Below are 15,126 nucleotides of genomic sequence, written 5' to 3'. Positions count from 1 at the left end.
TTTGATGCTTCTACATTGCTCCTGCAGTAAAATGTTAACAATGTCCAGTTCTGTATGTAATGATTATAACACGATATGAGAATCTTGGGTGTAATTTGTTCTGTGTTTATGGAAGGACTGAGTATCCTTTAACTGGAATCAAGAATAGCAATACCGTGTCTTTGCCACATCTTGCTGTATTTAGAGGTTGGGGCAGATGGCCTTTCTTAATGCAGCTGCAATGGCAGAAAATCTATTTCAGGTTTTTGTTATTAGCCCCCAGCTGAAGGTTAATGTCACCAAAGGTATGGATGGGTAGGTAGGGGGGTTTCTGCATTCTGAGGCTGTCTATATTATCTAAAGTAGAATTTTGAGGTATCTTAAAAATTCCTTGAAAGGAATATGTGTTTTTTCATATGAGAGGTTAAAGAAAATTAAGCGCCTGGCTTGTAATGACATTCAGTGGGAGTACAATGAGTTCATAAAGAGATGCATGCCTAAGCCCCATTTTTCAATTAGAACTGTGCCTACAATTAAAGAGCACCAACTTTCTTCACAGGTTTTTTCCAAGTCAGAGATAATGAATTCCAGTATCCTGATATCCTTCCACTGACTATAATGGGACTTCTGTTGTGTACTGCATTAGTCAGTTAGAAAAGGGAATTCATACAGTAGAAGATGGCAGCAGGCATTCTCTTGAGATTAAGAGAAAATATATATTTTTTAAAGAGTACGTTCAGCAAACATGCACTTTAATAATAATTTTAGTGTATGTGCCTTAATCTTTAAATTATGTGATGCGTATAGCTAGTAAAATAGGTCTGTATTAGATGTCCAGCTTTATTTATCTTGGATTTCTCTGGGAATTTACCCAGGTACAGTTGATTACTCTTTATCAGTGGTCAGAATTATCTATTTAATCACTGACAAAATATTTTCTTTGGAGTCATGAACTTTCAAAAATGCTTCATAATTAAATTGTAAGCAAATACAGAATCTTAATTAAGGTATTTGAGCACACCCATTTCTAATTACATTAAAACTTCTATTCTCCTGTGGGGGTAGGGGAGAATCTATCTGAAAGATGAACGGCAAAACAAAACAAAATTAAAGAAAGAAAGAACAAACCCCACAAACCCATACCCAAGAACAACAACAAAAACACAACAAACAAACAAACAACCCACAAACAAACAAACAACCCCCCCAAAAAACCAAAAAAACCCCCAATCCTTGGCCTAATATCCAGAAATGTTTTTACTTGGATATAGTTGAATAAAACATCAGGCTTCTTCAGCAAGTAACAGCTTCTGACTACTCCCTGATGCATGCGCTTGAAAGCAAATTCTCATCCTTTGCTTACTGACAAAGGTGACCCTTTGATATTCTGAGTGCTTGATGCTGACAATCAAACTCTGAAATGTGTGGCTGAATATTATATGCTGTATAAAAGTGTGTGTGTCAGAGGAAGAAGAGGGATGGAAAAGGGACAATACAGACAAACATTAAAACAAATGAGAACCCACATTCAGATTTAAATGAAGACTAAACAAAAAGGATACTAATTCATATCCACAAGTTTAATTGAGTCTTTAATCTGTTTTCATGCCCATCATTTAGTTCTATAGGTCAGAAGCTGGGAAAAGGAGAAATATCTCCATTCTGCCATTCCCCAACTTTGTTTCTAAACAGACGTTTGTGTTATATAACCAGATAATCAAGGGTTTGTGAGGCAGTAGATGCAATATAAAAGGGTCAATAGGAACTTTTTGAGGAAGACTCTTCAACCAGAAAAATGTTTATGGGAAATGTTAGGCAAGTCTGGCATTGAGTAGATTCTTCTTTCAAATAAGTATTCCTCAAAGTGCCATTGGTGAGGCTGTGAAGGAACAGCTCAGGTGACCTGAATGTCACAGCAGAATGTGGATCCTTACAGGGGCCAGGTCAGGAAGGCAAGGATGTGGATTAGCAAATCATCAGCACATGTAGCTGGAGTTTTGCTTTGGAACAGGTGACAAATCAATTGAGATCTTGAGGATAAGAGGACAAGCCAACAAGACAAGACATCACATTAGGTATCTGCCACAGACTGTCTGCTCCGAGAGATGAAGCAGATGCAGCCTTCCTTAGACAGATGGAGGAAACCTTATGATTGCAGGCTGTAGTACTCTTGGGGGACTTTAATCATTCTTATGTTTGCTGGAAGGGCAATATGTCTGTATGCAAGCAACCCGGGTTTCTGCAGAATGTCCTAAGACAACTTCTTCACCCAGGTGATTGATGAGTTGACCAGAGGGTGTGTTATGCTGGACCCATTCGTCATGAAAAAAGGAGAAGTGCTCAGGGACATGGAACGGCACTTTGCCCACAGGCGCCAAAGAGCCTTGAGTCAGGCAGAAAAGTCTGGTAGAGTGAAGCATTAGCCACAGCAGACTAAAACCAATAAATCAGGAGCCTTTTAAGTAAATTGGACACTCTCAGTTCCATTAAAAAAAAAAAAAAAAACCCAAAAAAACCCCCAAAACAAAACAACAACAACAAAAAAACCCCAACCAAACCAAACAAAAACAAAAACAGAAACCAAACAACAACAACAACAACAACAACAAAACCCAAAAAAACACTCCCAAAAAGGATGCATCTAAGGACAGTGACAGTGATGAAATGTTTCTTTCTATAATGTCTGAAAAGCCACAGTCTTTGGGGAAGGTACTGAAATTCTGAAAATAGGGAAAGTCACATCAATTCAGGTTCAAGATCTACCATAGCCTGTCTAGGATTGCATATTAATTTTGACTGGAGAACCTGGAATTCTTTTGGTGAGAATACTTGTATCTACGCTCTCCTAATTATATAATATCTAGTATTCATGAAAGGAAAGAATTCTCTCTGAAGCACATATAATTGCTGTGATACTATCAGTCTAAAAATTCTAAAGGAAATTGTTAATAAAATATTTCTGTTGGTACGATAACAGATATTTATAACGTGAATGGTATAGATCCTGACAAGATTGACCTGCAAGTAGCATGAGGGTCAAGCTCACCTGAGTTTACAAATACCACAAATAAACAGGCAAGAGTTTTCTTACACAGGCATTAACTCTTGCTTGTAACCCCCTTGGCAGCTGTTATTCCCGAGATGTGGGTTATTGTTATTCCCATTCTGTGAGTCGTTTTAGCCATTGTAAGCATCATTAACTGTCCTTTAAGCAACTGACCTGAAATGTGTAAAACTACACGAAGTGGAATGACACCTCAGTTTCCATGCCCCTTAAATCCTCTGCCAGTGCCCCAATCAGCTTGATTGCAAGGGCTATTAGGTACAAGGAAGTACATCAAAGAGCCAAAGGTACACACATGTTGTTTAGTTCTGTCTTTTGGGGAGAACATGACCTTCCACTAATGACAACATGATGCTAAACACAAAAATTATACAAATTACTTGACTGAACTTGATGTGGTCTTCCAACATGAAGATATAGAATGGGAAGAGATGACCAATATGCTAAAGATGAATAATGATAATTATGTGATCCTGTGTAACACATTAAAACCTCCTTTGTTCCAGCAGACATATAATGTGAAACATCACTTGATGTTTCACAAAGAGACAAAGTATGAAATAATGCCAGAGGGACAATACTGCTATAAAGAGAGGCCATTTCAGCTGAGATCTCCAGGAGCCCTGCTCTGTACCACATGGCATAAGCAAGCTGGGGATAGAAGGACTGCAGTCTTCATCAAAAAATTCGACTCCAAAATAAACAGCTCTGTTGAGAAAACAGTGGGAATTAGAATTCTAACATAAACATTTGCTAACATTTCCCCCTTGGTATTTAACTCCCAGCTCACTCAGTATTTTATTTGTTAACAACCTTTGTTTTTCTCTTTTGGGGTGGGTTTTTTTTACAAAATTAAAAGACAGGAGAGAAAGGACTGATGTTTCTTCCTTCTCTTTTCCTACCAGAGGGCAATTCTTTCCTTTCCTTCATCTGCCACCTCAGACTTTCATGACAGCTACAAGCTTCACTGCATCCTGAAGTACTTGTAAGTGCATGCTGAGGTTTCTTTCACCCCATTAATGGTGAAAGCAAGCCACAATCTGCATTAGCACGTACAGATCAACAGTAGGCATTCACATCACAACACATTTTCAGTTTGTGTTTTGAAATGTTACACTGACTGGCCACAGCTCTCAACCTGCTGCTGCCCCACTGTGAACTGATGTTCACCAGTGAGGGAAATGGCAGCAAAAGAAAAGGGAGGCACAGACAATATACTTAATTTAATAAAGAGATTTCTCTAAGTTTTATGGCTTACTATATTTGGTAAGCCAACTGTAAACAACAAATGGTGGAGTAACAATAGTTATCTTAGGCCTGAAAGAGGGATTTTATTTTTTTAGCTGGCCCTAGCCTTCAAAATTTATATTCATGATGTTAGAGATTCTTAGTGAGAATGCTACTGTGCTAAACAAACAAATAAGAAAATAGTAATTGCAGCTCCAAATAACAGCCATCTAAATAATCCAAAACCAAGCACGAACTTTACATGTAGTCTCTCCCAATATGTTCAGCTGTTTTTCCATAGCTGGAAGTCTAGGGACACACAATTCAGGACTATATGCAGATTGCCAACAAGAGTTGAACAGGATAATCTGTGCAAAAATGTGATCCAAAATGTAAGCACTGGTATGAGTGGCTAATTAACATGTGGAAAACAAAATTGTTTTGTTTGGGACACAAAAACGAAAAAATAAGAATTAACAGAAATATTGCCTTGAGGATTTGCTTGCTTCTGTATGTGGAATGGGAAGAAGGGGAGGAGGTTCTGTATTGTTATACTGTAAGTACCATCATGTGCTATAATGTAGGAAATGCAGTTTGTTTGAAACAGATGGTTATAAGGCTCTTATATTGTGTAATATATTTGGATACAAGGATGATGCCAAGTAGATTCACAATTATGATGATCGTAAACATTAACCATGCTGCATTTCCTGCCTTTTCATTTTCTGAATAACATCCTTGCCCATCCCACCCATTGCTCATTATCTCCTTTCTTAGCCCCTGTACGATGGTTTAATACTTGCAAGCTGTTTCTGGATTGTCGTCCTGGGCCTCTAACCTTTCAACTGTCCCTCATTATGGAGGGGATATTATCTCTATTCCACGGAGACTGACAGTATACAGAACTTCTATCAGTGCCAGTAAATCTTTCAAAGAAGAATACAAGACAAATGTGTGTATGTGTGTGCAGTTCAATATAGAAATGAAGGGCACTTGGGAAAGTCAAGTGGTGGAATATAAATAATGACAGATGGATAAGGAATATTGGAAGCGCAGGTGCACCACAGCATTTGTTCTACATTTTAAGAATGTACAAGTACTCAGCCTATTGAAGAGGGAGGCAGGTGACCTAATCATATAAACTGGGGTGGGGGGAGAAGAGGGAGGGCTAGGGGGAAAGGACTAAGAACTCTGATTTTTTTTGTTTGTTTGTTTGTGTGGTTTTTTTTGTTTGTTTGTTTTTTTTGTTTGTTTGTTTTTTTTTTTTTTTTGTTTTTTGTTTTCCAATCTCGGTTTTGAAATCTCTGACTTTCAGCTGAACAGAAGGCCACTTAACCTCCCCGTATATCAGTGTTGTCACATGCAAAAGGTTGGTCCTAATGTTTGCAGTTCTTCTGGATGCAGAATGCAAAATCTAGACCCTGAGAGAGGCTATTCCAGCAATCAAAAATGAATGGAAAATTTCTTTGAGATACTCTCTGAAGAAACAGAAGTTATAAGGGTAACTTTTAACTTTAGGCATTGCAAAAATAACAAATAGTCACTGTGCTCGGAACAGGAAACTGAAGGCAGCGAGTCTGCATCATAGTGCAAGTTACAATGAAAGGAAAACAAATACTGAGCAAGTGTCTGCCAATAAAGGTGCATAAAGGATGTTAAAAGTGCAGATGGGAGAGTCATTTTAGTTTGAGCTTTCACATCTTGCTTTTTTGGGGAACAAAATTTTTAAAGGTAAGTACAGAATACCAGTGCACAAAAGTCTGAGGGAAAGTAAAGATTTATCTTGCTAGTTAACATGCCATCCAATTAAGATATGATACCTTTTAACCATTGGAGTAATGTTACCCATTACTTCCTAAAATGCTGAAAAGGCATGGACTGTATTACATGACAGTAATTTTCTTTGCCTAAACAGTCCCTTATGTGTGCTCACAGCCAGATAATTTTGCCTCACTATGTTGCTTAGTCCCTCTGCTTGCAATAGCTTGGAGAGATTTTGCCTTTTGTTTAATTTGCTTCTGCTGAAATACACTGCTGTGCTTGCCTTCAGAATAGCTGTAGCCAGAAGTAAAATCAGAAAAAAAGAAAGAAAAACACTGCTGAAACTATATGGTGATAAAATTTAGTTCATCCCCTCCTCAAAAGCAGGGTCAACAGTACCTTAAATCATGCCTTGACAGAAGGGAATTCATCTTTCCAAGAGGTTCTTTCAACACCAAACAAAAAGATTCTGGGTTTGTCTACAGTAACACAGTATCTGTTTTGCTTTGCCTAGCCACATACCAGCAGGAGTTTGACTTTATCTTCCTTGAAAAACGGAGTTGTCAGCAGAGGTTGATTGTTTATGATGGGCTGTACAGGTAGTAACATCAGATAGCTTCCAGGCATCATACTGCATGAACTATATGAACATCAATAAGACACAGCAAAAATGAAAAGTATGTCTGGAAGTTTCCTTTTAGTGCCAGCCATACAGAATGTGACAAATCCATTCCACAGTTGTGCCTGTTGTTACCAGGAAAGCAAGCTGGTCCTTTCCACTGCAGACTGCCAGAAGCTGTTCCTGCGTTAATGAATAAGACCTAAGACTTGTTCAGATCTTTCTTTATTCTTAAAGAATGTGTAATCCTATTCCTTTATGTAACAATGATTCTAGGTTTGTGCTCTAAACTCAGTGATGGATGCCAGTACATGTATTTTATGTAGCAAGTGGGACCACCATGTCAAAGCTGTCAAGTGCATACAAATAGTAACTACACCTGCGAGTATAATCTTGGAACAGGGCAGATTTTTTTTTTTTTTAACCCCTGGAAAATTGGAAGATCTCTAGGAAACATAGCATATATTTTTATATAGAGTTGCACCAGCACTTCATTGTTTACCTGTGATTTAAAGCTGCATTCACCTCAGCCCTTTCAAATTGTACTAAGCAGCCACATACACAACTAGATCTCTTTTAAAATCCAACTCAGATGTTGAAAATTTTGGCTAGGTAGTAGTGCTAGACACTTTTCTACTTTGATGCTCATGTACTTCTTCTGTTTTATTTTTGGATTGAGTCTCTGCCAAGTGCTGCAATTTCTGAACCAGAAGAAAAGATATCTTCAGGTTAAAATGTCACTGGGCCCATCAGTCACACTTCAATGCATAGCTATAGCTCACAAGTTATTCAGCAGTGCAATGAATAATTCCAGTCTAGAACTTTTCTTCATGTTCCTTATTATTAGGTCTGAGACTAGAGTGACTGGAGGCGTGATTTTAATCTCTTTTTAAAAAGGCTTTATTTCACAAATATACAGGAATGAAATTCAGGAATACAAGGATGGATAATAAAGCCATTGATCTGGTGTCAGCACCACAGCAAACATCATCTTGTATTTATAACACTGCAAGTGTCTTGTGGGCAGCTGCACATCCTTGTCCAGTGAGATACAGCTGCGTGTGCGGGCTGACAATGAAGTGTGAGGCATACGAAACTGGGGAGCACTATTTAACAGCTGACAGTACTCACAGCTACCAAAAAAAAGGTTTCATATGTGCTTGGACGATTAACTCCTAAAGGATGGAAAGTTCTGGGTTCAATGAATAAACAGTATACAGGGTATAGACAACAACAGTGTTCTGGTTTGTGAATCAGAAGATGCTACAGCACTCTCTTCAGTACAGCCTTGAGCTCTTGTCTTCAGAGAGACAACCTTTCTCTTCTGTTATCCTAAACCTGAATGCATTTCCTTTCACTGTTCTTTCCTTACTCTCTAAAACTACTATGATGCAAATGTGTTTTTTGTAGTTTAAACTGTTACAGGATTTCACAACTGTAATTTGGGCAGCTTATACGAATAATGCTGTTTTTTAGAATCTTTCACAACAGACTTCTTACATCTCAAATTTTGATGTAGATGTTTGGATTAAACAGATGTTTAAAAAAAAAAAAAAAAAAAGGCAAAAGTGAAACCAGCATGAGTAAAAGATTTTTTTTGCAGCTTATATAGAATATTTTCTTTTTATGGTTATGACATTAATGCCCACCAGCTTTAACCACTGAACACAAAAACCCCAGAAGTTTCATGTCTGCCTGTTTATACAGTAAGGCATAAACACAATTCCCATATATATATATATATATATATATATATATAGTTTTAAAAGAATTTGCTGTTCATATTTCTTCTCTATATTCCTACCACTTTTAAGTCCATATTTAATGTTAACATTTAGTCTGCTGAGAAAAGAAAAAGCTTCATAAAAATGTTCATAATACTCATTTGCCCACATCAGTCAAATTTAATTGCTCAGATAAATTGCGTAGTTACCTCAATTTGGAGACATTTAGATGTTTCTATCATTTCCCCACACACCAATCCTCAAATTTAATAATAAAAGGCTGTTCTTCCATGCCTCTTGGCTAATTGTTTAGTTAAAAGAGTGTGAGAAGTTCTGGCATTTGAAAGATGTGTGAAAGGCCACTTGTGAATGGCTTAGGAACACAAAATCAATGACATTTATACATTATGTGTTGTTTCTAAGCTTTACAACAGAAAGTGTAATAAAGTACAAATAAGTGGAAGAAAAACTTTTTAAAACAATGTACTTTTTTTTTTTCTCTCTCTTACTCCCGTTAAACCGGCTGGGTTTTCTGGTCCAACTAGAGCTTTTTTCTAACTGTCTCTCAGCAAACTTGTCCTGCAGGAATATTCACTTCCCCATCAGTCCCTCTGAAGTCAATAGCTTGTACTCTAACTCTGCAGTGGAAAGAATGAGGGCCTGATCAGGTTTAATGTCAAAGTTCACAGTGACCATGAGAGACTTGTAGGATCACCTCAGGACTATATGCTTTATCTTTGAACAAAAAGATCCCCATTACCCTGACCACCCTCAGCAGACTGAAACAGGAGAGTGTGTGGAGGACTCTTTCATTTTGTTGCCTTTTTTTTTGTCTTTGACTCCATGTTTCATACCTGTTGGTTTTTTTCTTCCACTGTCTCATCTTCTGTTTTTGTTTTTCTCTCTTTAGGTAAGCTTTCTCCCAACTCTTATCCCCTAACCCTATTTAATGAAATTTCTCCCTCCTTTCCATCTTGATTCTTTTTTGTAAAGCTTCCATTCTTTCCATTTCAGCCTTTCTAGTTCTTTCCTCTTACTCGCTTCTGTTTTGGTATCTTTTCTCACCCTCTTATCTTCCTTCTCTACTTCTCCTCTCTGAGGACTCTCTGCCTTTGGCCTTTTCCTGTAGGCTGGGCTCTATGGTACCTTTAATGAATGCTGATTATCCTGGCTGGAGTTCTATGAGTATTACACCAGCTGAGTAGTTCTTCATTTGAATCATGCCTTGCAGCCACTTAGCAAAAAAGGAGTGTTGCATCCAACTTTGATTGACAGCTGACTGGCAGGCAAGAAAAGCAGCCACCATCTCTCATGGGAATGCTCAGAAGCTTGCAGAGGGAGATAAAATGTCAAACCACTGTGATCCTCAGCTTTCGCTAAGAGGCTCGAGAGATCAAACTAGATCAGATGCAACCCCATTTTAGTTTGGAAAACCAAGCTGTAATGTTTCTGCTTTGAATGTCATCATCCGTAGCACAATTTCTGCATTCTGCAACACATACAGACTCTCTTTAGGCTCTTAACACAGGCGCATTTGCTCTACAGCTCACACAAATTTTGTTACCTACATGGGGGTCTGCTGCTCAGGGAGGCGGACATTCTCAGAGTTAAGCTGTGACTTTTCTTTTTAAAAAATTTTTTGACCCTTTCCCAACTGACAGCATGCTTTGAGATTAGGAATTTACAGCTGCCTCTTATTTCTTAGTAAATATGCACAGTGTGCTTCAACCATGCTTTGTAGTAGCATGGCTGGTGGTGTGAAGGTTATACAACACAGTCCTCAGCGGCACCACGAAACCTCATCAGAAAATGGCTGCAGCGTTGTTGTGTGCAGTGGGTAATAGAAAGGGAAACAGTTACCTTTTGCTGGGCAGAGAGAATCCTCACCAAAAATGTGGGTACTGTGAATCCTAACTTGTATGTAAACCTCTCCTGGTCTATATAGTTCAACTGCAGCAAAATTAGTGAACACAAGGGAAAACATATATCCCCAAAAAGTTTAAAGCTAAAAATCTGACCTATAATTAAACTGCATTATTCCCAGACAAAATAAAATGCAAAATCTTTAATAGAATTGCCAGTGATTTGCCATGGGACTTCCTGGCTAGACTTGTTGATTACAATCTGAAGCTGAAGAGCACTAATCTTTCCACTGAATTACTCCTCAGCAGAAGCTGGGCACACAGGAACATGAACTAAAAGTTGTAGCAAGCACTGTTCTTCCCTGCTTGCTACTGCTGGCTTTTCAGTGCTTCTAAATTCAAAACACAGATACATACGAATGAAACTTACCTTGCCAACATATTGGTAGTCAGTTCCTGTGTATTCCTCCAATAAAAAGAACTGATTCCACATCCAGCTCCTTTTGGAACGATGGAGGTCTTGCCTGCTGTTTCCAGACAACACCAAAACCTTTTCCTTTTCTGGAAAGCCACTAGTCCTTTTGGATAATGGAGTTAAGAAACTTTGGTGGGGCTGACCAGCCCAAAACAGCAGCCAGAAGCAATGGTAAGTTCTCATCACGGCAACACAAGAAGGTCTAAATAATGATTTTTTATCTTGTCCTCAAATTAACCTACTTTACTGCACTAAATCCAGTCTCATGCCGTCTTCCTTCTTTAAATAGTCTTTGCAGCCTCAAAGGATCTCTGAAAAGAAAAAAAACCAAACAACTTTTTTAGCATTTCCAAAGGTACTTAAGTGTCATCACTGCAGCAAGCCCACAAAGAAGAGTAATAATGATTGTTGAAAACCTGGGCTGTTTCTGATTCAAAATGTTGTGAATGGTCCTTCAAATGATCTGAGTAAATCCATAACCAGTCTAGGGAAGGAGTCATGATGTTTGGATTTAGGGCGTGTGTGCATCCCCTTTAACCCCATTTGCTCCCCTTAATTGACAAAGGCAAGCCAGAACTTGGTCTTTACTTTACTGCCCAAACTTTGGGACATAGCTGATTACTTTCTGATTGGGGATCTTGATCAGGCTACCATATTACATTAAAGAAGTGCTAGCAAAACTGCACACTGTCTTGCCAGGAGGCATTCTATTGCTATACTTAGGACTGAAGAGACTGGACCTAACTCCAGGATTTTTCCCTCACATTTAAGGAATTTTGCCTTTGACTCCATTTAGAAAGGCCCAGCTTAACAGGCTAGTGAAATAAATGTGTGTATTTGTCAGTATTTCGCACATAATAGACCTGCTTGTTATTGGATAGAAAACGGACACTTTGGTTTTCTCATTATTTACTGCCAAAGTTTTGAATCTTTAAATACGTAGTTATATAAGTAAATGCTTCACTAATAACTTGTAAAAATAGAAAAGAAACCACAGCTAGTTCATTGCTATCTGTGAGTTTTTACTAGATACTGCTTTCTACTATTATTAATACTAAATATCGGTGCACCTACAAAATTATTATGACAATTATCTCTATCTCTGAATACTGCATAATTTTCAGCATGCAAAAAGCCACAGATACAGTACCCCAGAGTACTGTGGACAGCTCGTCTGTTTTTAAAAAAGCTGAAAGCTTCTATTCAAAAGGAAGAAAATATACTATGTGTCTCAGGTAGCCAGTCATACAAAATGCCTAATGAACAGCTTTGGAACATTTTATAATGTAAAGAAATCAGAATTAGTTGACAGAAACATTCCACAACATATGTTTACAACAAAAACACTTAATTACAAAGAAGGATAATTTGATTCATCTTCATTTGCTTTCTCACTGAGGCTCTTTGAAAAAAGTTTGGGCTTTTTATTTTTTTCAGTATTCAGATCAAAACCCAATAAACCATTCTGAACCAGCTCAAAATTCAATACAGCATCTCTCAGTATTTGTAAATAAAGTCTGTGGAATGACAATCAGATTATATGAAATTAATGAGAAAATTTTTGTTTGTTTCATTGCATTTCATGAAACACTACTTAGATCATATTCTACCTTCAAAGGACCATATTGGCTCCTTTGGATATGATGCTTAGATCGCACTCGACCTCCAAAGAACATTTTTTCTCCTATAATGTTTGTCTGTTTAAAGGTTTACATTAGACAGGAATTAGCCTTTGAGCTATGCTAAATGCTTTGGGTTAACTACTCTTCTGGCTGTCATTGTTCTTGGTAATAAATTTTATGAAATAACCTCAAGCCTCTTAGAATTCCTGTTAGTAAATAATTTTCTATAAAGAAATACCACTTAGCTCTTATATGAATAGTAGACAATGGAACAGGACTGTTCAAACAATATTATTTTAGGTTTCAAAAGGTAAAATACTGTTAAGAGGTAATTTCTATGTGAGACAAGTAAGATTTTGATCACTAAGAGGAAGAATGTAAATAGATAAATTCTGACAGAGTGTACTTTCTTCTGGAGAAGAGGGAAGGGTTGTAGTTAGCTTTCTCATTATTAACCAGGGAAAGACAACTGTGTCCTGCAGGTCATGGGAGCTGTGTTCACACACAGCTTTGAGAGCTTGTGAGAGAGACACAAACCCGTGGGTGTAGTCACACACATGTAACCATACACACAGAGAGAACAGCAAGAACAGAGCTGCGTTCACAACAAGACCTTCCCAAAGGAGGAACAGGAAAAGCTGGCATGACTAAGCTTTACAGTGTGTTCAACAATCGCTTTCAAAGCAACTGATGGAGCAGTGGCAAATTAGTGTGCAGGTTGCTAGAGCAGAACACAGGCATCAGATTCAGCAGATTCAGGCACCAGGATAAGGAGAGCTGAGGTGGCTGTAACCCTCTCTATGCGTGCCTCTTTTCTCCTCCTTCTGTACCCTTCTCTAAGGTCTTTTCCTTTATGGTTCTGTCAACATTGATTATTACCCTGACTCTCATTGGACTGTATTCAAGTGGACATCTTCCTTCATGTAATATGGAAGAGGAAATTATGTCTCACACAACATTTTTGACTTCCATTTTCTTGCTAGGTTGCTTTGGGGGGAGGCTGGGACCTGCCCAGGTGAGTTAAGTACTGGCCCAAACAGAGGCAGGCCTGGCGAGCTGCCATGTATCAGGATGGACATACCACCAGGATGATTTGTGTTTGGAGCGCAGATGTGGAAAGATGGATTAGACACTGGTTTTGGCTGTGCACATGTGTCTTCCCTTACTGCGGAGGCAGGGTCTGAGGCAGGGAGTGAAGTACATGAGCAAACCTACTACTTTGATATTAGTGAGGTCTGCATGGATTTTTTGAGGCTTAAGCGAGTGAAATCATCACCTGACAGGCTCCTCTAGTGCTCATCCCACCACCTCTATAGTCAGATCCTGTGGTGGGGCTCCATACCTCTGCTCCTGCACATAACATTTCCAGAGAAGTGCTGCCTGGTGCAGCATTACCTAGATGGGATTTGTGCCAGCCTTTTAAAGGATCAGGCCTTCAAACACCAATTGCCAGGAAACAATTATTCCTGTGGGGGAATTTTCTGCACTTGAAGTCAGCTATATTTCACAGCTCTGATGTCATGGGAAAGGTTTTATAGTGCCTCATGCTGAATTATAGCTTACAAGAATGATATCATAGCTGTGAAATGCAGCCTTTTACTCTTCCCCACAGAAATGTGTCCAAAGTGCTGAAATAAGGGCATGATCCTGTAATGGCCTTCTTGACTGCATAGCCTTCATGATGCAGCAGAGCAGCTAAGCCCCAGCAGCTTCCCTGAGAGTGAAAAGAGAGGAGACAGACCTTTACAGACCCTGGCTTAAGTGTGCAACTCAGGTGAGTACCAACTGGATCCAGGGTGTTTCTGCCCTATCGGTGCTGATGACTCTTTGATGAGTCATAGTGCTAAATTCAGTAGAGTGAATAATAAGGATGGAGCACTACATTCTGAGCTGAGCCTTTAGCAGAGTGAGCTCTTGTGGCTCTTAAATGCCATTTTGTGCTCCAGTCCCAGTGTCTTGTGCTATGGAGAGGTCTCTGCAATGGAATAGTTTTCTTGTGCAATCTCTCTTTATTTTGAAAACAAGTCATTCACCAGGGAGATTTTCTTTCAGTGTAGATGTGCATATATAACTGATGGGACCCAGGGATAGGGGCTAAAATTTGTTTTCTTCACATTGCACAAAGACAGGTAAAAAGTGGCACTTTAAAGATGGCATTTCTCTCAACCATCAGCTGGTCAGGTGGCTGGGGAACTTGCTGTGTAATCAACTGTCAAGAGTGAAAAACAATTTTAGTGTACAACAGACTCAGACAACTGGCTTAGCTCTGCCAGCTCAAATATATTGCAAATCTGGGCTTCTTATGAGAAAAGAAGGAAATGTGCACATCCAAGCTTAAAAAAAAAAAAAAAAATCCTACTCTAACTTAGGTGTGGTCATTGTTAAGATAAAAGCAATGTCACTTGCAGCCACAGAACTTTCTTCAGTGTGACAGGTTGCAGATCTGAAGTTTATGTTCGTGCCTCTTTGGAAGATTTAAACCTCAGACAATTACTTAAATCACTATGAATATAAATTTCAAAATTATTTCCCCTAGGTGATAGTAGTCATAGTCAGCCTTTCTATTCACCCTCCCCAATACCTCATTAATGTAATGTCTTAATGTGAGAACTCAGTGCAAATTTACATCCTTCCAAAGCAATATCCAAGTATTTCAGCTATAAATCAGAGAGGAAATGAATCCATTCCCTATGAATCAGGGAACCCTGCCCTGGAGATGCCTTTCTGGCACAGCGACAGGCATCAGGTACAGATTCCTGACATGAGGAGCCCCAAAGAAGTTCCACCCCTGCT

General features: G+C 38.7%; 1 protein-coding gene across 1 annotated transcript in view; it reads right to left on the bottom strand.

Moving 5' to 3' along the window:
* CDH6 (cadherin 6) overlaps positions 1-15,126 on the bottom strand; it is a 111,624-nt gene that overhangs the window by 41,174 nt on the left and 55,324 nt on the right. Inside the window, exon 2 of the mRNA XM_040060806.2 lies at positions 10,667-11,022. Coding sequence (XP_039916740.1) covers positions 10,667-10,894 — 228 coding nt within the window. The 5' untranslated portion in view covers positions 10,895-11,022. The remainder of the gene's footprint in view (positions 1-10,666; positions 11,023-15,126) is intronic.

Source organism: Hirundo rustica, chromosome 1, assembly GCF_015227805.2.
Source record: "Hirundo rustica isolate bHirRus1 chromosome 1, bHirRus1.pri.v3, whole genome shotgun sequence".
Lineage (NCBI taxonomy): Eukaryota > Metazoa > Chordata > Aves > Passeriformes > Hirundinidae > Hirundo > Hirundo rustica.
This window is presented reverse-complemented; position numbering and strand designations above follow the sequence as displayed.